At 42.5% G+C, this 24,377-nt stretch overlaps 1 protein-coding gene across 2 annotated transcripts in view; it reads right to left on the bottom strand.

Annotated features, from left to right (window-relative positions):
• Positions 1-5,828: 5,828 nt before the first annotated feature.
• Positions 5,829-24,377, bottom strand: part of LOC147111117 (uncharacterized) — a 28,470-nt gene continuing 9,921 nt past the window's right edge. Inside the window, exons 2-7 of one of the 2 annotated variants that reach the window (XM_086002292.1) lie at positions 21,953-22,095; positions 17,905-18,058; positions 17,686-17,760; positions 10,883-11,022; positions 7,971-8,123; positions 5,829-7,049 (exon numbers count right to left, since the gene is read on the bottom strand). In XM_086002292.1, coding sequence (XP_085858418.1) covers positions 7,038-7,049; positions 7,971-8,123; positions 10,883-11,022; positions 17,686-17,760; positions 17,905-18,058; positions 21,953-22,095 — 677 coding nt within the window. In that variant the 3' untranslated portion in view covers positions 5,829-7,037. Of the gene's footprint in view, positions 7,050-7,943; positions 8,124-10,882; positions 11,023-17,685; positions 17,761-17,904; positions 18,059-21,952; positions 22,096-24,377 lie in introns of those variants that run through there. The other variant, XM_086002291.1, reaches the window with a different exon arrangement.

Below are 24,377 nucleotides of genomic sequence, written 5' to 3'. Positions count from 1 at the left end.
TCTATCAAAATTTTTCATGATTTTACAGACCTCTATTAGGTCTCCCCTCAGCCTTCTTTTTTCCAAGAAAAAAAGAGACCCAGCCTGTTCATCCTTTCCGGATCTGTAAACCCTCGCATTTCTGGTATCATCCTTGTAAAATTTCTCTGCACCCTCTCCAGTGCCTCTATATCCTTTTTATAATATGGCGACCAGAGCTGTACGCAATAATAAGTGTGGTCTAACCAAGGTTCGATACAGGTTTAGCATAACTTCCCTACTTTTCAATTCTATACCTCTAGAAATAAACCCTAGTGCTTGGTTTGCTTTTTTTATGGCCTTGCTAACCTGTGTCGCAACTTTTAGTTGTGTATTTGTACTCCGAGATCCCTTTGTTCCTCTACTCCGCCTAGACTCACACCCTCCACGTGATAAGCGACCTCCCTATTCTTCCTACCAAAATGTAATACCTCACATTTATGTGTTGAACTTCATTTGGCAATTATATGCCCATTCTGCAAGTTTATTAATGTCCTCCTGTAACTTGTTGCAGTCCTCCTCAGTATTAGCTAGCCACCCGCCCCCCCCGCCAATTTGGTGTTATCCACAAATTTAGAAATTGTGTTTTTGATTCCTAAATCTAAAATGTTAATGTAAATTGTGACCAGCAGTAGTCTGAGCACTGATCCTTCTACCCACCTTCTGCCACTGTGAATAGTTACCCTTTACTCCTACTCTCTGCTTTCTGTCCTGAAGCCAGCCAGCAATCCATTCTGCTACTTGTCCCCTGACTCCATATTCTCTGACCTTGTTCATCAGTCTATTACAGGGTACCTTCTCAAAGGCCTTTTGAAAATCCAGACAAATTATATCTACTGCATTACCATTTCTACTCTCTTAGTTACCTCTTCAAAAAATTCAACAAATTTGGTCAAGCAAGATTTTCCTTTTGAAATCCATGCTGACTATTCATTATTATATTTTTGGTTTCTAGATGTTCTTCTATTTTCTCCTTTAGTACGGATTCAATTATTTTTCCTACCACCGATGTTAAGCTGACTGGTCCATAATTCCTTGGACATGTTCTATCCCCCTTCTTAAATATCAGTATTATGTTAGCTATCCAGCAGTCCTGTGGCACTACACCTTTTTCTAATGAATTATTAAACATGCGTAGTAATGCCTCCGCTATCTCTTCCCTAGATTCTTTTAAAATGCATGGATGCAATCCATCCGGACCAAGGGTTTTATCCTCTTTCAGTTTGATTAGTTTATTTAATATTTCCCCTTTTAAAATTTAAATGCACTTATCTCATTACTAATCACATCTTCCAATGTTATGTCCACCTGTTCTATCTCCCTGGTAAATACTGAAGCAAATAATTATTTAATATTTCTGCCATCTCTCTATTGTTACCTGTGGTATTATCCTGACTATCCCTTAATGGCCCTATTCCCATCCCAACTTTCCTTTTTTTAAATTGATGTGCCTGTAAAATATTTTACTATTTTGTTTGATGCTGCTTGATAATTTAATTTCATAGTTCCTCTTTGCCTCCCTAATTGTTTTTTTGACTTCTCGCCTAATATTTTTGTATTCTCTCTTATCATGCACTCCCCTGCTGTTTATGTACTTAATGTATGCCTCTTTCCTTACCCTCAATTGTTCCCTTATGGCTTCATTCATCCATGGAGTCTCATTATTGTTTAGTTTGTTCTTTCCTTTTAGCGGAATATATTTTCCCTGCACTCTGCTGAATACCGTTTTAAATGTTTCCCATTGCTGTTCTACATCGTTGTTTGCCAATATTGTTGCCCATTTTTTTCCCCCCAGTTCTATTCTCAGCCCCCCAAAATCAGCTTTTCTCCAATCTATTAACCTGGCTTTCGTCATACTTATGTCCTTCGCGATGATCATCTTAAAGCGTATTATATTATGGTCACTATTGCCTATATGTTCCCCAACCTTTACTTTTCTTATCTGCTCTGGTTCATTTCCCATTACTAGATCCAATAGCGAATCCTCCCTTGTTGGGCTTTTTACATATTGGGTTAGAAAGGAGTCCTGTACACATTGTATGAACTCCATTCCCCTATCCCCTTTACCTACCTCAATTAACTGCCCTGATTCCTTACAAGTGACGGGTTTTAGCCAATCTGCTGGTAGAAACAGTTTTTACCATTATCCCCATGTCTGTCTTTATTTTGATTATTACATATTGGTTGAAAATTAATTTTCTTCATTTTCAAATCCAGTGGGTCTTATGTACTGCAAGAAGGACACTATAATCATTGGTTGTTGTATCATAAGGTAGGTGTGAAAATATTCAGTTACAATAACCCCCATGTGTTACAAACATATCAAGACACTGGACCGAGGCAGCGTCACAGGATGATTCATCTGCCTCTGTCACAAGATGAATTGCACCATCTAGTGGCACACAGCAAGCAGCAACAAAATACTCCATCAATATTTCAACACCTTTATTCCGGATCACATAACCCAAACACAAAAGGAGATGCAAGGATCTAAAATGGCAGCCAAAGTTTCAGGAATTATGTGCATTACCTGAGCTTTGAAAGAGAAAATCCAGCTTCCTTCCACTGTCAGATTACTGAATACTGTTTGACATAGTTTTTGGATGATCACAGAATAAAAATAATGCAAACATAACAAGAGTAAATACAGTACATCACAGGTATTGAAGTGAGAAACGGTGGCATGGGCTTACACATTTATCAATGGCTTGTTAAACAGTTAAATGTACACTGCATCGCAATAAAACATAAAATACAACGACAATTCATAATTTCTGATCCCGTTGAACAAAATGACAGTAACTGCTGAAAATCTTAAATGTGTTACAACTTCCGACTTCTGCAGTAGTATCTCTCAAAACTGCATATAAAGTATTTTATAGAGCATGGTACCTGAGCTAAGACAAGAGCTAAATGACTTGAAGCGTCCTACAGCCTGGATGGTAAGGGGTTAAAAATCTTTTGATACAACATTCCAATAAGTGTGGAACCCCAAAATTTACTGTGTATGCTGGTTGAACAGATATCAAATTAATTCCAATTACTTAATCAAAATAGTGTATTATTTGGGGTTGATTCCTAACAGAGAACTTGTCACCTACATTAAACTAGACATCCGGGCCCTGAAATTACCCCACTCTGGGGTCAAAATAATCACGCAATCGGGACAGATGTGGGGAAGGATTTGAGGCAGTATTCCCGTCATTTCGAAGTCTGTTTTCCCTAAGGCAAAATAATCACAGAGCATTGGGAAAATTCAAAATCAGATGTTTTCAATTAAAAAAAATCTTGGGCATCACCTCCCCAAAGTGGGCAGCCCAGTTGTGTTGCAATGACACAAGTACCCACCCAAAATGTGCTAAGGGCCCTGATGCCAGGATTTGGGATGGGGTCAGAGGCACATTCTGCCCCACCCTAGATCCAGCCCCAAAAGCCCTCCAGAGGAATTTACGAGGACAGGTCTCAGGTTTCCTGATTATACAGAGATTTTGTTTTTTGAGAAACTAAAATGTCAAGTTACTCCAACTAATTTCCCTTCGGAAGATTCTAACAAAGTATTAATGAAGCTAATCCATCTGTTAGTACGTTATCCAACCCCTGCTCATAATTTTTATATATTGGCCCAGTAATTCCGTTCCAAACACGTGAGTACGGTCGGGGTACTCACGCGTCTGGCCGGAGGAAATGCCGGTTTTCAGCATGCACAGCGCATGCGGAGAAAACTGGCATTTCCTGTCCTCTGAACGAAGGGGTTCAGAGGCACAGCGCGTGCGACTGCACAGGCAGCGCGTGCGCAGTGAACTTCGGCGATTTCATTCATGGATTCAGTGAGGTTAAGTCCTTACAACTTACACGTGAAAAAAGCATGTGTAAAGTTGTTCCAGAGGCTGCGGAGGAAGATATATTTTATCGTGGAGCTTCTGAAAGGCAATATTTTTGTTTGGGAAAGGGAGGGAAGTTATTTTAAGAAATGATGAGGTAAGTTTTAAAGTTTAATTTTTTTTTTTTAAACCGGGTTTTCAGTACTGTAGGTAGAAGGAGCAATGGTGGCTGTGTGAATTGAATTTGCTGTGTTTAATGTGAAAATGACTGTTCTAAAATGAGTAATGTAACATTTCCAACATTTTTAAGAAAGAAACTGTTCATCAGTAATATATTCTTTTAAGTAATTATGTATGTATGTCCGTATATATTCCTTTACTTATGTGTATGAATGTATGTATTTAATTATGATTTTCCAATAAGTTACTTTCTCTGAAAGTCATAATTAAATACATACATTCATACACATAAGTAAAGGAATATATACATACATATACGCAAAGGAATATATACAGACATACATACATAATTACTTAAAAGAATATACTACTGATGAAAAGTTTCTTTCTTTAAAAATGTTGGAGTCATTTTCACATTTAATAAACACAGCAAATTCAATTCACATAGCCACAATTGCTCCTTCTACCTACAGTACTGAAAACCTGTTTTAAAAAACAAAAATAAACTTTAAAACTTACCTCAGCATTTCTTAAAATAACTTTCCTCCCTTTCCCAAACAAAAATATTGCCTTTCAGAAGCTCCACGATAAAATATATCTTCCTCCGCAGCCTCTGGAGCAACTGTACTCATGCTTTTTTCATGTGTAAGTTGTAAGGACTTAACCTCACTGAAAGCATGAATGAAACCGGCGAATTTTACTGCGCACGCGCTGCCTGTGCAGTCGCACGCGTTCTGCCTCTGAACCCCTTCGTTCAGAGAACAGGAAATGCCGGTTTTCCCCGCATGCGCTGTGCATGCTGAAAACCGTCATTTCCTCCGGCCAGACGCGTGAGTACCCCGACCGTACTCACGCGTTTGGAACGGAATTACTGGGCCAACATTTTACATGTCAATAAAATGAAAAATTTAACAATTGCACGATTTGCCCCCTCGCATCTGCGACTGAGGGTCCAAGGAGGTGCATTGCGCAAGAGGTCGTCGTCGTACGTATCCTCACACTGTTCCCTTTTGGGAACTGTATGAAGTGGTGGAAGGATATCTGGCCACGTTAACGCTCGTTCCGTGACCATAACCACCTTCATACCAGCCATTAGGGTGGTTAGTCCTATGGCGTGAGGGTTTTACGGGCTCCCACAACTCATCTGAGGGGCGGCCACCCACACCCGCGGACGCAAGTATCCCGCTGGATGTCCACCCAGAATTTATAGTTGGAGCTCCGACTCCACTTGCCGGGACTGTCTGGAGCGGGGTTCGAAACCCTACTCCTTCTGGCCCAGCGGCGGGGATGCTTACCGCTACGCAAAAGGCCCACTCCGCGCAAAAGGTGACACCCATACGTTTCCTGCGCCTTTTCCCTCCCCGTGACTGGAGCCCTATGCTGCCACTTGAAAGACCAAGCTATCATCTGTCCTTTTTGCGGCGCCTTGGACTTCTCATTACCAATGATAAGCAGGCGCTGCGCCTCCACCTCGTTGAGGAGATTGCTGAGGTCATCATCAGTTCAATTGTGAGTTCTTTTAATGCCGTGAATTGTGCTCATTCCAGCCATTTCACGTTGCTAATCGGAGTGGGCCTTTGGCGTAGCGGTAGGATCCCCGCCGCTGGGCCAGACGGGGTAGGGTTTCGAATCCCGCTCCAGACAGTCCCGGCAAGTGGAGTCGGAGCTCCGGCTCTAAATTCTGGGTTGACATCCAGTGGGATATTTGCGTCCGTGGGTGTGGGTGGCCCCCCCTCCTCGTATAGCTTGTGGGAGCCCGTAAAACCCTCCCGCCATAGGACTAACCACCCTAATGGCTGGTATAAAGATGGTTACAGTCACGGAAGGAGCGTTAATCACGGCCATAAATCCTTCCACCACTTCATACAGTTCCCCAAAGGGAACAGTGTGAAGACACGTATGACGACGACGTTGCTAAATAAATAAATGGAATGAAAAAAATTCTCAGGGCTTTTAAAAGTCTTTAAATTGCTTTAATTCTGTTTAAAACTACTTCAGATTCTTCAAAATAATGTAAACATTTAAAAAAGTTTATAAAAGTTACCAAAATCTTCTTAAAAATACAAAAAACCTATTTAAAATGCTGCTCTACATGTAAAAATGCTTTGCAGCTTGTGAGAAACATTGGGGGCGTGTCCTTTAAAAATGAGACCTCAAGGGGCGTGTCTCACTTGCACTGCGCGCTCCAGGCTTCGCGCTGGCTGCACTCCTGGGCGGCGTGACGTCAGACGCTGCCCAGGAGTCAACATTTTAAAACAGCAATTCCAGGCGTCCCTGAAGCTCAACGGCCGGCGCGTCGGGTAAGTGCAGATCGGGGACTTGCACGCGCGGCAAGCCCCCGACCCGAATTTCTGCCCCATTGGATTATTTCTATGAAATCACGTTATTAATAATGTGATGGAGCGAACAGTTCTCTAGCAATGCCATGTAACTAGGTGTGTTGGGAAAACCAACGGCAGTGAAGGAGGTCCTTTCGCTGAGTCTAGATAAGGTTTTCTGTCACAAAGCCCTAGCAATAGAACCTCTAGTAACAGTTCCTGGGTTTAAGCATTTGATAGGCTAATATTTCTGGTTCCTGAGATACATAAATTTCAATGCAATCACAACTTTTCATGCAAAGGTACATATAAACATATAGAACGCTAATCATCTATCAAATAAATATGGTTCAAGTAACTGCCCGATTTTTGCAAACAGGAGAGTTGTTGGGACAGATAACATGACAGCTTGAGAAAGATCTGGGGACTTTTTACAACTCATAATAACAACGTAAGTCAGTTGCTTCTGCCAATGAATTAGAAATGAGGATTCATTTTATAGTCATTTTAATTGTCACGAGGCAGTAAAAAATTGCTAAGTAAAAGGAAGTTGCTGAAATCCCTAAATTATTTAAGGGATTATATACATAGATTTTCAATGGTAACCGGCAACAATCAGTAAATATAACATAATGCTGCTGTCAACACTTGTATAACTCTTAATAATACAAAACCGAGTCTTCTTGGAGAAATCAGTCTTCTAGTTCTGAAGCTGTAAAAAGACAGACGACATTGCATTTCCTGGTAAGAAAACAGAGACGTCGACACTACAAATCACTGCACAATAACCAGGTTGTTGAGATCTGCCACTACCACAGCAGTGAGTGATTATCTTGCAGTAGAATGCATCAATTAAAAACACTGTTCAATTTCTAGTTATTCATTAGTTCTCTTAACTAAAAATCAGTTACTAAGGGGGCAATTTTCAAATACCAGTCTCCCAAATCCTTTCCAAATACAAATTTTCAGCCTGTCCTGTAAATGGACGAGCAACCCACGTGCCTGAAACGGGCTGCTTAAATATGCAAACAATAGTCCTACACCATTGTACGACCCCAATTGCAATTTTCAGGTACAAATGGACGGACCATACCCCATACACACTCCACCCATTTGTATTAGATGTTGAGCAGCTTGACCAATGGTTCTGAAAGGGACCACAGCAGGCCGCTCAGAAAACAGTCCAGGAAACTAGGAGGTTTTTTTTCTGGTGGGATCAGGAGAAGCAGGAGTGAGATTTGGCACCCTCTCAAAAGGTGGCGAGCCGCACTGGGCGCCCATCCGGCTCTCGCAGCCCACAGGCAGCAATTAAATGAGGCCCGGGCGTCAAAATAGCTTGGGCTTCACAACGGCAAGAACAGGCAAGCACGACCGGTCCGCCAATTTCGCACCAATTGCGGGCGAAAGTCGAAGATCGCCCCCTGCGTCTCTAATTAATTCGCTATATTGCCAATGTCAAGCAGTGGGAGACAGGTATTCATTTTCTTGTTAAAATATTAGCTTCCCTGGCAATGGAATGCCTCGTTATTTTATCTGGATCTTAAATAACTTCTCCTGAACCGATCTAGAAAATTGGACTGTTGGGAGGTTTCCATAATCTCAGTTTTCATATTTTAGTTTGTAAAAAGATTACCTCTTTTTTAGTACTTGGTAATGCCATGTATCCCAGAGGATTGAGTTTCTTGTAGGCAGCATAGAAGAAACCACAAGCTTCTTCTCCCTTATTCACCAATCCGTTTAGGAGGTCTGTAACCCGAAGGTACAAGTCATGAGCATCATTTAAAAACTGTGGAACAAAAAAGATACAACAATTACAGACATATGGAACAGCAGGAAAACAAACAATAATTGCCAGAGATAAGGCACCACGTTTTTTTTTATTTTGTGAAATATACTCTTTGTTTTCCGCTACATAAAACAACCCTAAAACCTCTAAGTGCAAAGTAAAGTCCATCAGTGCCTGGTGTCTGTCTAGGACCTCCCTAAATTTAAAAACTTATTGTGAGGGAGGAAATGCAGGTGAAAACTCACCTATTATTGCCGGGTACATATAACGCTCAGTGATCCCTCACGTTGAGCCATCTCCCAGTGCTGATTCCACTGATTGCTGAGCCAGGTCAAACAAGAATCTATCTTATTCCCAATAAATACAAGGGTGTTTCACAATATCATTCTGTAAATCGCTTTTTCCTCACACACACCATCAAAAAAACAGCAAAGCTGCTCAATCATTTCCTCGTCCTGTTAAGCATGCTGGTAAGTGCATTTTGTACTATATAGTTTGAACATTTTTTTTATTTTCCACTCAGCAGCTCTGTAATGTGAGGCATAATGTTGGTTTAGTGACCGGATCAATTAAGCCAATCAAGTATTTTGATAAAGTTCCTAATTAACCAGAAAGGACTTTACTCTGTCACTAAAGGGAATATCATTCTTGTTAATCCAATGCAATATCACACGACATTTATTTCTTTATAAATCTGGCTTATTTTGCCGACCTGCCATGGTGAGTCAGCTGCATTTGATGTCAATAAATGTGGCCATATTGGCACGTTACCCACAAAGAGCACTTTACTTTAACCAAACTCTGTATCAAACTGCAATGGCAGAAAGACAGGACCCACATAGTAGAAAACATTGGTTTACAGCATGGTTTTTATTGGACAATCTCATCTTTACTGAAGAGAGATCTGAAAGCACAAAAACACTAGTCTGCTTACGTTACACTCACACATGAAAGCCAACATTTTTTGTGGTCACCAAGAATGTGAGGCACAAGTGGAAAGAAAAGGAAATGGGCCAGGAATTCATAAACAGGAAAACCTGATTTATTGTTTTTACACTGTGCTACTGATGGAAATATTTATACTCAAAATATTTGGATACTTGTAAATGGAAACATTCCCAGTGGATCAGCTGGTTTATCCTGTGCGAACCGGAGTCATACAGATCAGGAAAGTCCCAAATTCATGTCCCATCTGTGCTGAGTTAACTGAATTTAACTTTGCCTATTGGCCTATGCACCCTCGGTGAGATCACTTGTAGAGGTGCCTTGGGATCTGGGAGTGGGGGAGGTGTGGTCACAGAGTGCTGGACGATTGAATAGTGAAGTCTGTGAGGATTGGATTTTGGGGGCATAAAGAGTAGGGTCTAGAACTGGGTAGGTTCTGGAACTGGTGAGGGGCGTGAGATGTGGTAGTACTGGGGAGTCTGAGGCCTAGCAGATTTTTGGTGGGTGGGCTGCAGGAGAATGAAGGTCATAAGCCTTCATTAATTTCCTCCCCCCCCTCCCCCCGCTCTCTGAACTTTTCCAACAGTGATTTCTCAGGACTTAGATGAGGATGAATTTTCTTCACTCAGAGGGTGGTGAGCCTGTGGAATTCTCTACCACAGAAGGCTGTGGAGGCCAAGTCACTGAATATACTTAAGAAGGAGCTAGATAGATTTCTAGACACAAAAGGCATCAAGGGGTATGGGGAGAGAGCGGGAATATGGTATTGAGATAGAGGATCAGCCATGATCGTGTAGAATGGCGGAGCAGGCTCGAAGGGCCGAATGGCCTACTCCTGCTCCTATTTTTCTATGTTTCTATGTTTCTAACTCTATCATGCATTTTACAAGCGGGCAATGTTCCCTTTAAGCTGTGCGGCTGTGCAGCGGTCTGGAGGTCCCGCGCAGCCGGCTCACCGGCTTTAGAATGGAAGAAGCGCTCATGCACGGAAATTTGAATGGTCCGAGCAGCTGTTAAAGGGGCCGCACACCGAGAAAAACATTAAAGGGAACACTGCTCCCAGGTCCCATCAGAAGTGAGGTGGAAAATAATCCTGGCAGGCCTCCCAGAGTCCTACTACTGTATGGGGTTCTAGCAATCTCAGATGAAATTGGAAACATTCTGTTCCCCGCCCCCACCACCAATATTTTTCTTTCTTCTGGGGCTTGTACATGGCGATACTTAGACAGCCATAGCACAGGCCCTTACTGCAGTCAGAGGGTGTATTTCCCTCATCTGCAAGCCCACTTGGAATTGGGGGAAGGTATGTGGGGTAGAAAATTTCCCGACACCGTCTGCCCTAGATCCGGCGAGAACATAGCCGGAGGGGGCCAGAAAATCTAGCCGTCTATCTTTATTGTTTAAAATGTATAGTGCACTTATACTGTATTTGCACTGTGCTTTAAATAACAAACACATGGCTCCTGGGTTCAGTGCCAGGAAAGCTGTTGCTGTCCACCCACTCCTGCTCCTATAAAGGCATAAATGCCTCTTTTCAGGCCGAGACATGGGAACTAGCTATTCTTTAAAGTGCTTACTGCACGCTTGCTTTCTTTCAGTCCCTGGCTCACAACCAGTGCAAGGCAATTTGGCCTTAGTGAGCATCGGGCCAAGAGCGGAGAGGTGGGATTACCGAGCAGGATGGGGGGAATTGCTCCTTGCACTTAGGTATAATGTTCCTCGCTTTATGAACATTGCACCCCCTGACTTTCTGTGACCAGCACCAAGGAAATTCACTAGTAAGACAGGATCATCAGTTAATTAAAGTTTTGTACCTTGTCGGCCTCGGGCCTATTAAGTACCGGCGGATTGTGGTTTCGAAGTTCATTTATCACTTGAAGCAAGTTTTCCTCACTGAGGCACCCATCATTTACAAAATGTAAATGATCATCTTTTAGCTTTTTCACGTAGATGTCTGAATAAAAGATAATGAGTTACAGTGAGCAATATATTACCATTGTAGGATAGGGTGTATCTGTATGATTTAGTAAACATTTTTGTATAACTATAATATGTGAAATTGTACGTTAAAAGCCTGTATAAAATGGCGAATGGCTCTGTATGCTGATACTGATAATTGATGTGCAGTGAGCTCTCCAGAGGTAACAAAAACTTTTGACATTACCATCAACATCTGTACACTGGACGAAGGAGGCGAATGCACCCGACTCCCCATCTATGGAATGGAACCTCGAATTGTTGGCGGACATAAACAATCAAAGAACTATAACGGATCATCCGAGACGTATGAGGGGGATGTTTCAGTTTGGATCAGAAATAGTACAAAAGATAATATAACAACACCATATGTAACGGGTTGTGGTACATTACAAGAAAAGGTGTATACAGTAATTGGGAAATAAAAGAAGGATATGGTGTATCAGGTGCGGGATAAGGAACAGGAAAGGCCCAAATGCGTGGAAATTCCTGAAGAAAAAGAATGGAATCTGGGAACAGGTACAAGAATCAAATCAGGGACCAGTAGCTTCGGAAAGTAAGGGCTATGTACAATTATGCTGGCCTCGGTGGTGGAAGAAACATACCGGCCAGTATTCTTGTATTGGGTCGAATATTATCATGGGCTTTAAAAATCAGGATGATGACTGGCCTCCTATTCCCGAATATAATGTAAAGATTACCTCAGTAGGATATGAGATTCCCAGAGACGATATAGAGGTCACCGCAGCAGAAAATAAGCCCTTTATAACCTTTGAACGTTGGGGAAATTATTGGGATTTTGGGAATAAAGATAACAGCATAATAGAATTCAAAAATGCGATAACTGGATGTGTAAGGGAAGATGGATATGTCTATAGTGTTAAGCTCACACCCTATGAGAAAGCAAGGGGGAAAAATTCGGTATCGCCCCATTTGGGGCGCCATTATTGGCGGTGCACAAAGTTTAGCGCCTGGTGCTAATTATCACCTCCGACAGCAAACTTGGCTTTTATCGCCCCGGAGGTGATTGGAGCGCTAAATCAGGCACTTCACACCTGTCTTAAGGCGCAAAGGCTGAGGAGCGAGGCGCTACCTCAGAGCGCTGGTGAAGCAAGGAAGGGCAAATCAAAATAAACCTGCAAAGTGCTGCTCAGTACTCAAAACTCCTTCACACAGCGTTGAATCTCTCCAGAAGTCTCTCTCTCAGAATGCGTGGTGCAAAAATGTCACCGACAAAAAAAGGCAGGAAGCAGTCGCCTTTAGATAGTGCTCTCCGAGTCCCTTTCTGACAGCACAACGCTCCCTTCAACCTGTCGTTGCTAGCGGCAGGCGGTAAGGCAGGGGGCGCCACTCAATATCCGGTCCAGGGCACTAACGGGGCGTTGCACACTCGACTGACGTCATAATCTGCCGGTGCAGGAGACCGTGGCGGGAGTGTTTAGCGCCGCTGCAAAATGTCTACTTAATTTCGCGAGCGGCACAAACATCACCGTGCCTGGCCTCTAGTTGCTTTGCGCCCCAATTGGCACCCTCTTAAGGCGCTAACGGGAGGCGCAAACAACTGAATTTTTCCCCCCAAGTCTTTCAGAACCACGAGAGGGTGTACCCGAGGAACAATGTCCCCAACTAACACCGGGACCTGGGAACGGTCTTGTAATTATACCCACCTATAAAGCAGTGTATCATCAAGTAATACCGGAAGTGGCCCCTGTTATCCTAAATTTAACAGAACTAATACTACCAAAGTGGTGCCCTGACAAAACAGCACAACTAACTCAGAGAATGCTGCAGCAGGTTTTTAATCAGTACTGGGAATAGGCAACCTTATCTATAAGCACAGAGAAAACAGAAGGGACCTTCCACCATGAGTTTAGTACCACTAAAGAGAGCAGCCAGGGAAAGAGTAGACAGAGAAGAGGATTGATAAACGACAGACTCACAAGTTTCAACACAGTAACATCGGTAATTAACTCAATGGACTTTGCAGATTTACAAAAACAATTACAGACAGTAAGGGAAAAGTTGAAGGAGATACTTAGTAGGGAAAACAACATAGTAAGTGAGGAGCTAAGGGAGGATCAGGTAATGACCATACACCTACGGGACATCATACATGAAATAGAGGATCATGCCAAAAGAATTAATGATCTGATTAGGGAAAATAGAAATGCCTCTGATCAAGCAGCCCATAATGACGTATGCGTTATGTGCGGGAATTGGCTGATTGATCAAACTAGGGAAAACCTTCAGACCATTAATAAGGGATGTCTCCCCACTTGGGTCATTAATAAACACTTATCAGGGCTATCCAGCTATTACGATGATGCAGAACTAGGTAAGATCAGAAGTTTGATTAGGATCCACCCTGTCAAACACAAATGCCACGAGGTAGGGAGTCAAAGGTTGATGGGACTAATACTACAAATTCCTAGTCTAATGAATCGAACTAGGCCCAACCCCTTATTTAGGATAGAAAATATAGGAGTAGTACAAGGGAATACTATTACCCGATTTCTCATGGCACCACAATGGTTAGTACAATTAGGAAAACTAACATGGATTGAATCAAACCTCCAGGGATGCAATACAAATGAGGATGCCTTTGTCTGTCCATACAGTTTATATGGACATTCAAAGGATACCTGTGGATATGGTTGGAATGAAGAAAGGTTAAACTGTACCATGGAAGTGACAGGCCCCTCAGATGCAAGAACTAGAACAGCCTACGTACGAGAAGGGAGGTATTGTTTTACCACTTTAGAAAATGCCTAATGTCATGAATATTTGAATGTTCAATAACCCCAGGGACCTACTGTATTACCCCTACAAAGACTACGGTAATAGGAGGAAGAATTCTCCTTGTAATAGCCTCACATGGCCAACAGGTACTACAAGTAGAAGATGATTTAAAAATAAATCTAGAAGATTATGTCACAAGATTCGGATAGGACATCCCTGAGTTACCTGAAGCATTAAGCGAGCTAATAAGTCAAGTGAGCACCTCTCAACGCCATTATTATATGTTGGTGCAAGGAAATAAAGACATAGCCGAGGAAATTCCAGACATCGAGATTCAGACCCACTGGTGGGATATAGGAACAAATATGGAAATTTCTCCTTGGATTAGAATAATTTCCCATGTACTGGTCATAGCCCAACTCATAGTACTAATATGCTCACTACTATACACCTGCTACCTGAAACACCTGGGGCTAGAAATTCAGTAAGGCCCCGCCAGCTCGCTTGCGCCCAAAAGTTAGCGCTGCGCGCGGAGCCAGTTGCGACCGTCAGAAACTCAGTTTTTGCGCCCCAAGTCGGAACCGGGCGCTATTCCAGGGTGTGCCCGCCCCCGCTTGGGGCGCTGAAACTGAATTTCAGCGCTGTAGGTGCCGCTGCGCCACCCGCTGCGGAGCGGCAGGCTGCGGTACTGCAGGCCTCCTCCTTCTCTTAAGGGGGAGGTGCCTGCAACGGGGAGATCGCCGCTTGATAGTGCCGGCAAATGAGCCCGGCACCACGGAGAAGTGCCGGGCTCGCGGAAAGCAGCCGGCAATGCCGCGGGGGGGGGGGGGGGTGGAGGAGGCCGGGGAAGGAGGTGCGGGCAGGCGGCCGCCGAAAAAGCGGCCGGCCGCACCTCCGCCTTAACTAGCGCCACTAAGGCTGCAGGACGGCCACGGTTGCAGAACATTGTTTGCGGCCGCTGCGGAAGAGGCAGCCGCAACTAAATATGGGGATCGGGCCGGTATCGGGGCGGAACCGGGGCACTGCGCACACCGATGATGTCATCGGTGCCGGCGCAGCGCTACCGGCTACCGCCGCCATTACCGCTGCGCTGAATATCAGTGCAAACTCCTCTATTGGCGCAGAAGCCCTCTTTGGGCGGTAACTGGGCACAAAGCTGGCGGGGCCTTACTGAAATTCTAGCCCCTGATGTCTAATACCCAATTATGTTTAAGTATTATCACAACCCAAAATACCTTAGAGTTACACAAACGAAAGAGAACTAATCCATATGTAAGAGTGTAGTTTTGAGGGGTCGGCAAATGCCTTGCCCTCAACGTAGGGATTTGTAGGATAGGGTGTATCTGTATGATTTAGTAAACATTTTTGTATAACTATATGTGAAATTGTATGTTAAAAGCCTAAAAGCCTGTATAAAATGGCGAATGACTGAGAGAAAAGCAGGATGGGAAATTATGCCAACCTGACAGAAGCTGCTGTGATTTCAATTACTGAAGTAATGCTAAGTTTATGGAGACTGTCAGGAACGTGGTATTCAGTAATATGATGGAAAAGACATAAAAGAGAAGAGAGAGAAATTGAAGGCACCCCTCAGTGATACCACTATAAAATGGACAGACTGTTTAGACAACATCTTAGGAAATGGTCTTTGAAAAGTGAACATCTAAAGATAAAGGGCACTTTGATATGCACAAAGCAAGACCTAGTGGGATCAACAAGGTCATAAAGCATGTACCAAGTGTCAGATAGCTGACTGCAGTCACGTAGGCAAAGGAAGGGAAAGTGTATAAAGATACAGGCATTGAACACTGAAGGCAGCGCAAACCAAGAATCAGAGTTGAAGGAGCTTCAGTCAACAGAAAACAGCAAGAGAATAAAGAGACCGCGCCACAGTCACTCGGAAGGAACGCCGAGGCTCAAACGAACAAGACTGTGACTATCTCCTTGTTAAGTATTACTTCTTTGTACTGGATGTTTAATGCTTAATAAACCTATTTTACTTCTACACAATATACCTGGACCCAGAGTGGTTTGTGTAGTCACGGACAAATTATTATAAGAGCATTTGGAAGCTACACCATCAAGTTTCATTATTCAAAGATTTTTATTTTTACAAGTCAGGTTGAGGAGACACAGTGGGGAATAGTGTTATATTCACTATCTCTGGTAAGCATATTTTTTTAAACATCTGAGCAGGCCTCTCCCAAAGATCCATGTAGTGTAGTACTGGGCCATAAAGTGTCACCCAATTAACTTGTAATATCTAATATTTTTTGTTTGCCCTTTTGATGATGCTTTATTGGCAAGGTAACACTTTTTTGTTTATTGAGATAAGGGATATCTGTGCTGGAGAATAATATATTTGTCTACTTTAACCTCTAGTGGCTGAATTAGGCACTCCCACACTGGAAAGAACAGAATCAGATGTAATGTGCTTTAAGCTGCACCTTGGCAGAGCCCTACACCAGTATGACACCTCAGTTACCCACACCAATCACCTCTGTGCCAATGAGTTTTGAATTATGAACAGTGTTGTGTAATAAGCACACAGGTGTACAGAACTAGGTTGATATTGGCCAGAATTTAATTTACTTTAGGCCTTTACAGCCTTGGTACACTGAGAAGGTTAATGAATCCAATGGCAAGGCACAGTGAATTGATAAAAATCTTCTTAATCTATATAAATAATATATTTTGAAAAATAATTGAATACAGGTCTGCATCTCATCTTTCTATTATATTAAAAACGGTGAGTGGTCCAAAGATTCCAAAGGTGCGAAGTCTGTAGGTGGTGCTGTGAATGTAACGTTACGTGTCTAATTGAGAATAACGTGGCAGCAACTAACAGAACGTGACAGCCCCAAAAAGCGCCCTCAGTAATCTCAGGATTCTACTCGTGGCATGACAGAACAGCCTGGAATTTCCTGAAAGGGCATAACCGACAAGTTAAGCCAAACTTTACGCCGGTTTCTACACCAAACTTGCTGACTGGTACTTCAGCCAAAATTTTCTGCCAATCTCATTAGCATACACTGGAACATAAAAATCAGTGGAAACAATCGGGGCCCAAGGAAAGCACAGAACCTTCGCCATATTCCTGCTTTAAGTCCACCTTTATCTATGAAAATTAAAGTTTGAAGCCATCAAACAATCCTTCATGCACATTAGGCACAGCATATTAAAGAAGGTTCAATCGTGGGAGCTTTTCAATTTTTAACATAATTCTTTTCTAAAAATGTATTCAAAGATACAAAAAATACAGAGCAGGTCTCAGTGACGAGAAAGAAACAAAAAGCTGTTAAAAAATCAGCATAAAACACCAGAAATATGACTGGGTCCTGCTGCACCTAGGATTTTCAGCGTAAATTTACAGCCCATTCAGAACTGGCATAAATGCAGGAAACTCTCATTCTCTGGTCTTTTGCATGGGGGAGGGTCAATGCTAATCAGTGGTTTTGAAGGTTTTGGCAGAGGTTTCGCTAAATCAGCACAAAAAGATTGAGGAAACACAGGCGCAGTGTAAAAAACGGTATAAGTCATTTACATGTGAATTTCCTCGACCTTTTGCACTGAAAATCAGCATTACGCCGTACTTACACCGCTGTTGCAGTGCAAGTTTTGCGGAAATTCCAGGCCAATAAATCTAAGCATTTTTTACTGCAACCAACATGATCACTACAAATACTAAAGGTTGTGGATTTATGTTACAGTCCCCTTCATTTCACATGCAGCAGCAGCAGCAGCACACTGAAAAAGCCTGGTAGAGACAGTGCAGGCTACCACATCCTCTTTGACCAAATACACATTCAAAGGACTGACAAGGATAATTGATAGGAAAATCCTGTAAAATGCGTTGAGTTACCATAAAGGACCAAACTTAAAGATGCACAAAATCAAGTACCTTCTCTTTGCACAGGGTGTGGACATTTTTCCATTTCTGCTGCATTTTGTTTATTAACATAATTGAGCTCATCACCTGCAATGACATTTGATGAACAAGAAATAGTTTTCTTTTAATCACCACAATTTTCAAACAGATAACTTTTTCCACAGTAAATGATGTCCCCGAACAGTGTGTTAAAAATAAATAGTCTCTTGTATAACATAAAGTGCATTTTACCTGTCTTTCTTTGGCTGGGAAGCTGTTGGTACAGATACGAATCATACATTTTTAATGCTGTATAAAAATGACTACAGCTTTCTTCACCTTTTCGTGACAAACATTCAAGAAGTGTGGCTGAGCGATTGTGTTTTTCCATTTTAGGGTTTAGTAACTATAAAATACAATGGGAAACTTTACAGGTTATTTAACATCAAGTTGCTTAATGTGAATCCATGCTCAGTCAAGGTAGAAGGTGCATATTACATAAGAACATAAGACGTAGGAACAGGAGTAGGTCATTTGGCCCCTCGAGCCTGCTCCGCCATTCAATAAGATCATGGCTGATCTGATCTTGGCCTCAACTCCACTTCCCAGCCCGCTCCCCATAACCCTGGACTCCCTTATCATTCAAAAATCTGTCTATCTCCACCTTAAGTATATTCAATGACCCAGCATCCACAGCTCTCTGGGGTAGAGAATTCCAAAGATTCACGACCCTCTGAGAGAAGAAATTCCTCCTCATTTTCGATTTAAAAGGGTGCCCCCTTATTCTGAAATTATGCCCCCTAGTTCTAGATTCCCCCACAAGGGGAAATATCCTCTCTGCATCTACCCTGTCAAGCCCCTTCAGAATCTTATATGTTTCAATAAGATCCCCTCTCATTCTTCTAAACTCCAATGAGTATAGGCCCAACCTGCTCAATCTTTCTTCATAAGACAACCCCTTCATCTCCGGAATCAACCTCGTGAACCTTCTCTGAACGGCCTCCAATGCAAGTATATCCTCCCTTAAATAAGGAGACCAAAACTGTACGCAGTACTCCAGGTGTGGTCTCACCAACGCCTGTACAGTTGTAACAGGACTTCCCTACTTTTATACTCCATTCCCTTTGCAATAAAGGACAACACTCCAGTGGCCTTCCTAATTACTTGCTGTACCTGCATGCTAACTTTTTGTGATTCATGTACAAGGACTCCCAGATTCCCCCTGTACCTCAGCATTTTGTAATCTCTCCCTATTTAAATAATAATTTGCTTTTTTATTTTTCCTACCAAAGTGGATAACCTCGCATTTTCCCACATTAAACTCCATCTGCCAGATTTTTGCCCACTCACTTAGCCTATTTATATCCCTTTGAAGATTCTTTGCATCCTCCACACAATTTGCTTTCCCACCTATCTTTGTATCATCAGCAAATTTGGCTACATTACACTCAGTCCCTTCATCCAAGTCATTAATATACATTGTAAATAATTGAGGCCACAGCACTGATCCTTGCAGCACCCCACTAGTTACAGTTTGCCAACCTGAAAATGACCCATTTATCCCGACTCTCTGTTTTCTGTTAGTTAGCCAATCCTCTATTCATGCTAATATATTACCCCCAACCCCGTGAGCTCTTATCTTGTGTAGTAACCTTTAGGTCATATTAATCCACTGGAACTGATTATTTTTAATCAATTTCTTTTTAAATGAATGAAGTACATGCACAATTTTCCTTTATTCATAACCCATGGAGAGAAATGTTAAACAATCTGATTGCTTATATTGTATTCCACAAAGGACACCTGACACTACAGTGGTATCAAATAATTAGTGCAAAGTAATGTTGCTTTTTAAATATTAGCTAGATTGTTAACATAAGTGCTGGCTAAAAGGTATGATTATACTGAGTTGGGTTTAGAAATATAGAAACATAGATGATCGGAGCAGGAGTAGGCCATTCGGCCCCTCGAGCCTGCTCCGCCATTCAATGCGATCATGGCTGATCAACCAAATTCAGTACCCGGTCCCTGCTTTCTCCAAATACCCCTTGATCCCTTTAGCCTTAAGAATTATATCCAACTCCTTCTTGAATATATTTAATGAACTGGCCTCCACTGCCTTCTGTGGTAGAGAGTTCCACAGGTTCACCACTCTCTGGGTGAAGAAATTCCTCCTCATTTCTGTCCTAAATGGCCTACCCTTTATCCTTAGACTGTGTCCCCTGGTTCTGGACTCCCCGACCATCGAGAACATCCTTCCTGCATCTAGTCTGTCCAGTCCTGTCAGAATTTTATAAGTTTCAATGAGATCACCTCTCATTCTTCTAAACTCCAGCGAGTACAAGCCCAATCGACCCAATCTCTCCTCATACGTCATTCCTGCCATCCCAGGTATCAGCCTGGTGAATCTTCGCTGAACTCCTTCCATGGCAAGAACATCCTTCCTCAGATAAGGCGACCAAAACTGCACACAGTACTCAAGATGTGGTCTCACCAAGGCCCTGTACAACTGCAGCAAGACATCCTTGTTCCTGTACTCAAACCCTCTCGCTACAAAGGCCAACATACCATTTGCCTTCTTAACCGCCTGCTGCACCTGCATGCTTACCTTCAGCGACTGGTGCACAAGGACACCCAGGTCTCGTTGCACTTCCCCTTCTCCCAATCTATTGCCATTTAGATAATAATCTGCCTTCCTGTTTTTGCCACCAAAGTGGACAACCTCACATTTATCCACGTTATATTGCATCTGCCATTTATCTGCCCAATCACCCAACATGTCCAAATCATCCTGGAGTTTCTCGACATCCTCCTCACAGCACACACGCCCACCCAGCTTTGTGTCGTCTGCAAATTTGGAGATATTACATCTAGTTCCCTTGTCTAGATCATTAATATATGTTGTGAATAGCTGGGGTCCAAGGACCGATCCCTGCGGTACCCCACTAGTCGCTGCCTGCCACTCAGAAAAGGACCCGTTTATTCCAACTCTTTGCTTTCTGTCTGCCAACCAGTTCTCTATGCAAGTCAATACCTTGCCCCCAATCCCATGTGCCTTAACTTTACACGCTAATCTCTTATGCGGGACCTTATCGAAGGCCTTCTGAAAGTCCAGATACAGCACATCCACTGGTTCTCCCTTATCTATTTCACCAGTTACATCCTCAAAAAATTCCAGTAGATTAGTCAAGCACGATTTACCTTTTGTGAATCCATGTTGACTTTGTCCGATCCTGTCACTGTTTTTCAAGTGCTCTGCTATTACATCTTTTATAATGGACTCTAGTATTTTCCCCACTACCGATGTCAGGCTTACTGGTCTGTAATTCCCTGTTTTCTCTCTACCACCTTTTTTGAATAGTGGGGTAACATTAGCTACCCTCCAATCCATGGGTACTGTTCCAGATTCCATCGAATGTTGGAAGATGATCAGCAATGCATCTACTATTTCTAGGGCCACTTCCTTAAGTACCCTAGGATGTAGATTATCAGGCCCTGGGGATTTATCGGCCTTCAATCCCATCAATTTCCCTAACACCATTTCCCTACAAATACTGATTTCTTTCAGTTCCTCCCTTTCATCAGACCCTATGTTCCCCGGCATCTCTGGGAGGTTATTTGTGTCCTCCTTTGTGAAGACAGAACCAAAATATGTATTTAGTTGGCCTGCCATTTCTTTGTTCCCCATTATAAATTCCCCTGATTCTGACTGCAAGGGACCTACGCTTGACTTCACCAATCGTTTTCTCTTCACCTATCTATAAAAGCTTTTACATATGTTCCCTGAAAGCTTACTCTCATATTCTATTTTCCCCTTCTTAATTAATCCCTTTGTCCGCCTTTGTTGAATCCTAAATTGCTCCCAATCTTCAGGATTATTGCTTTCATGCAGTGTGGCTCCGCATATAATAAGGAAATATCACAATGTTTTATTATGGTTGAATATTCAGTTATTTAAATAATTTATGCAAATTTTAAATGTTCTTAGTTGTAGTGCACAAGCAGCAGGGCGTGACTACGAGCACGTGAGTAAAGTCGGGCACAAGGGTGGGTCCCTGCACAATGTGCAGCGCAAGAAATAACAGCCTGCAAAATAGCACTAAATCTGAGCTATTTAAAAGCAATCAGCTTCATTTTCTTAATTTATTTTAGCTTAATGAGTTTGGTATAAACCGTATATTTCACACAAGGATAGCATTTAAATAGAGAGGTTATGCTGACCCATAGGTAATGCCCAACATTAAAAATATCTAAAAATAGCAAGGTGGGCAAAAAGAATATAAAAACTGACTTATCTTACTGTGTCATGTTCTGTATTGTTCAGAACAGGAGGGGCTGTTTTAGCCAAATAAATAATAATCTGATTTAACAAGGTTTCATAGAGGCCTCCTTCATTTGTAAAGAAAAGTCTGTCATTTTTCAGTGCATCTTTGCACCTCTTTCCTGCAACAGAAACAAAATAAATTATGACTGTATAATAAATTATATTATATTCCTAGTCTGCCAGCAGATGCTTAAGAGGTGTCATGTGATTATCATTAACTCCATTGTAAAATATGTCATTCCACAGCCCATAAATCACCAATTAGTAGAGATATTTCCTATTAAATGGTGCTAGATCGTATGTAAAATATATTCCACAGCTATGACATGACAGCTGTCATTATAATAACGCAGTTTTAAATTATATCTCAGGAAAAAACATTTCCTCTCTTCCTCCACATTATTATGCCATTCTAATGCAACAAACATGAAAAATTGCACTTCCATTCTTATTCCCATCTTCAGCACAATGTAAAAATTCTTCCAGAAAGTTCGGACACAGTGGAGGTGATTTTCAACTGACTGCTTCTCATTTCACGCCTGAAAATGAGCGGCCAGCAACTGAAAATCAGGGGAGCACCTTGGCCCCCCCACTGACGCCCAAAGCCCACCTGATGTGGGCCTGTAAATGGGCAAGCAGCCTGCCCGTCTGAAACAGACAGGGGGCTGTTTAAATATGCAAATCTGGGTCCTGAGCCAGTCGCAGAACCTCGATTGCAATTTTCAGGTACAAATGGGCAGAGTGTGCACAAGGTTTTCAGCAGCATAACCAGTGGTCCTCAGAGAGTGCTGGCTGTCAATCACAAAACAGCCCAGGAAACTGCAGGAGGGGCTCGTTGGAGGCATTCCCCCACTTGACTCGACCAGCTGGTCAGCTCAGCATTGGAGCTGGCTGATTTCCCACCATCTTACAACTGGCAAGCTGCAACAGGGTAGCCATTTGCTAACAGTCAAGAGAGGCCGGCACCAAAAATGGTTCTGCCGTTTGTCTCAAACCCTCCCAGAGCTTCTCACAGGATTTCAGTTATCTCCCTTTATTCAGACTCCATATTAAATTTACAAGGTTGGGGACTGTGGGGGTGCATCATGTCTTTCACTTCACTGACCTAGGTTTGAACCTTTGTGATTTTAAGCATCCGAAGTAAAATGTGTGCCAGCAGTACCTGACCTCCTGAGGCAGAGTACCAATGCTGGTTCTACTATACTACCAGGCTGAGACTAGTAGGCACAGAATGCAACTCAGAAGGCATGACCCCTGATTGCAATGCCTCACTGCAAAGAAGAACATAGAAGCATAGAAACATTGGAACAGGAGTAGGCCATTCAGCCCCTCGAGCCTGTTCCGCCATTCAATGAGATCACGGCTTATCTGTCTCCTAACTCCATTTATCTGCCTTGGCTCCATATCCCTTAATACCCCTAGCTAGCAAAAATGTATCGGTCTCCAATTTAAAATTATTAATTGTGCTAGCAGCTACTGTTTTTTGTGGCAGAGTTCCACACTTCTACCACCCTTTGTGTGAAGAAGTGTTTCCTAACTTCTGTTCTGACTCTGGTTTTAAGGTTATGTCCCCTTGTCCTAGTCCCCCCACCAGCAGAAAACGTTTCTCTTTATCTACCCTATCAATTCCTTACAAAATCCTAAAAACCTCAATCAAATCACCCCTTAACCTTCTATATTCCAGGGAATGCAAGCCTAGTTTATGTAATCTCTCCTCATAATCTAACCCTTGGAGCCCTGGTAACATTCTGGTGAATCTGCTCTGCACTTCTTCCAAGGCCAATACATCCTATCTAAGGTGTGGTGCCCAGAACTGTACACAGTACTCCAGATGTGGCCTAACCAGGGCTTTGTATAGCTGTACCAAAACTTCCTCCCCTTTATATTCCAGCCCTCTAGATATCAAGATAACATTCCATTAGAACTCGATTATTTTTTGCACCTGACCACTACATTTTACTGATCTATGTACATGACACCTAAATCTCTTTGGATCGCCACTGTTCCTAGTTTTACACCATTTTAAAAGCACTTGGGTCTATCCTTTTTTTGGTCCAAAATGGATGACCTCACACTTACCTGTGTTGAAATCCACCTCCCACAGTTTCTCCCACACAGTTAATCTAACAGTGTCTCATTGTACTTTTATGCTCCTGTCCAGACTACTTACTATGTCACCTATCTTTATGTCATCAGCTGTAATATATGTGGGTAGAACAAATGAAAGACAGAGACACGACGAGTTGCTAGTTCATGTGCTTGCATTATTAGGCCAGGACAAACTGAGCATGCTCATACTAAACCATGTGATAATACATCACACTGCTTTCCCCCTTAAAAAAAAGTGTATGTTCTCCCCTCTCAAATACAACAAAACTATGGTCCCACCTTTCTCAGCATT

The sequence above is a fragment of the Somniosus microcephalus genome, chromosome 11, assembly GCF_052327205.1.
Source record: "Somniosus microcephalus isolate GS21.2 chromosome 11, FLI_Smic_1.0, whole genome shotgun sequence".
NCBI lineage: Eukaryota > Metazoa > Chordata > Chondrichthyes > Squaliformes > Somniosidae > Somniosus > Somniosus microcephalus.
The sequence above is the reverse complement of the archived record's forward strand: the minus strand, read 5'-3'. Positions and strand labels throughout refer to the sequence as shown.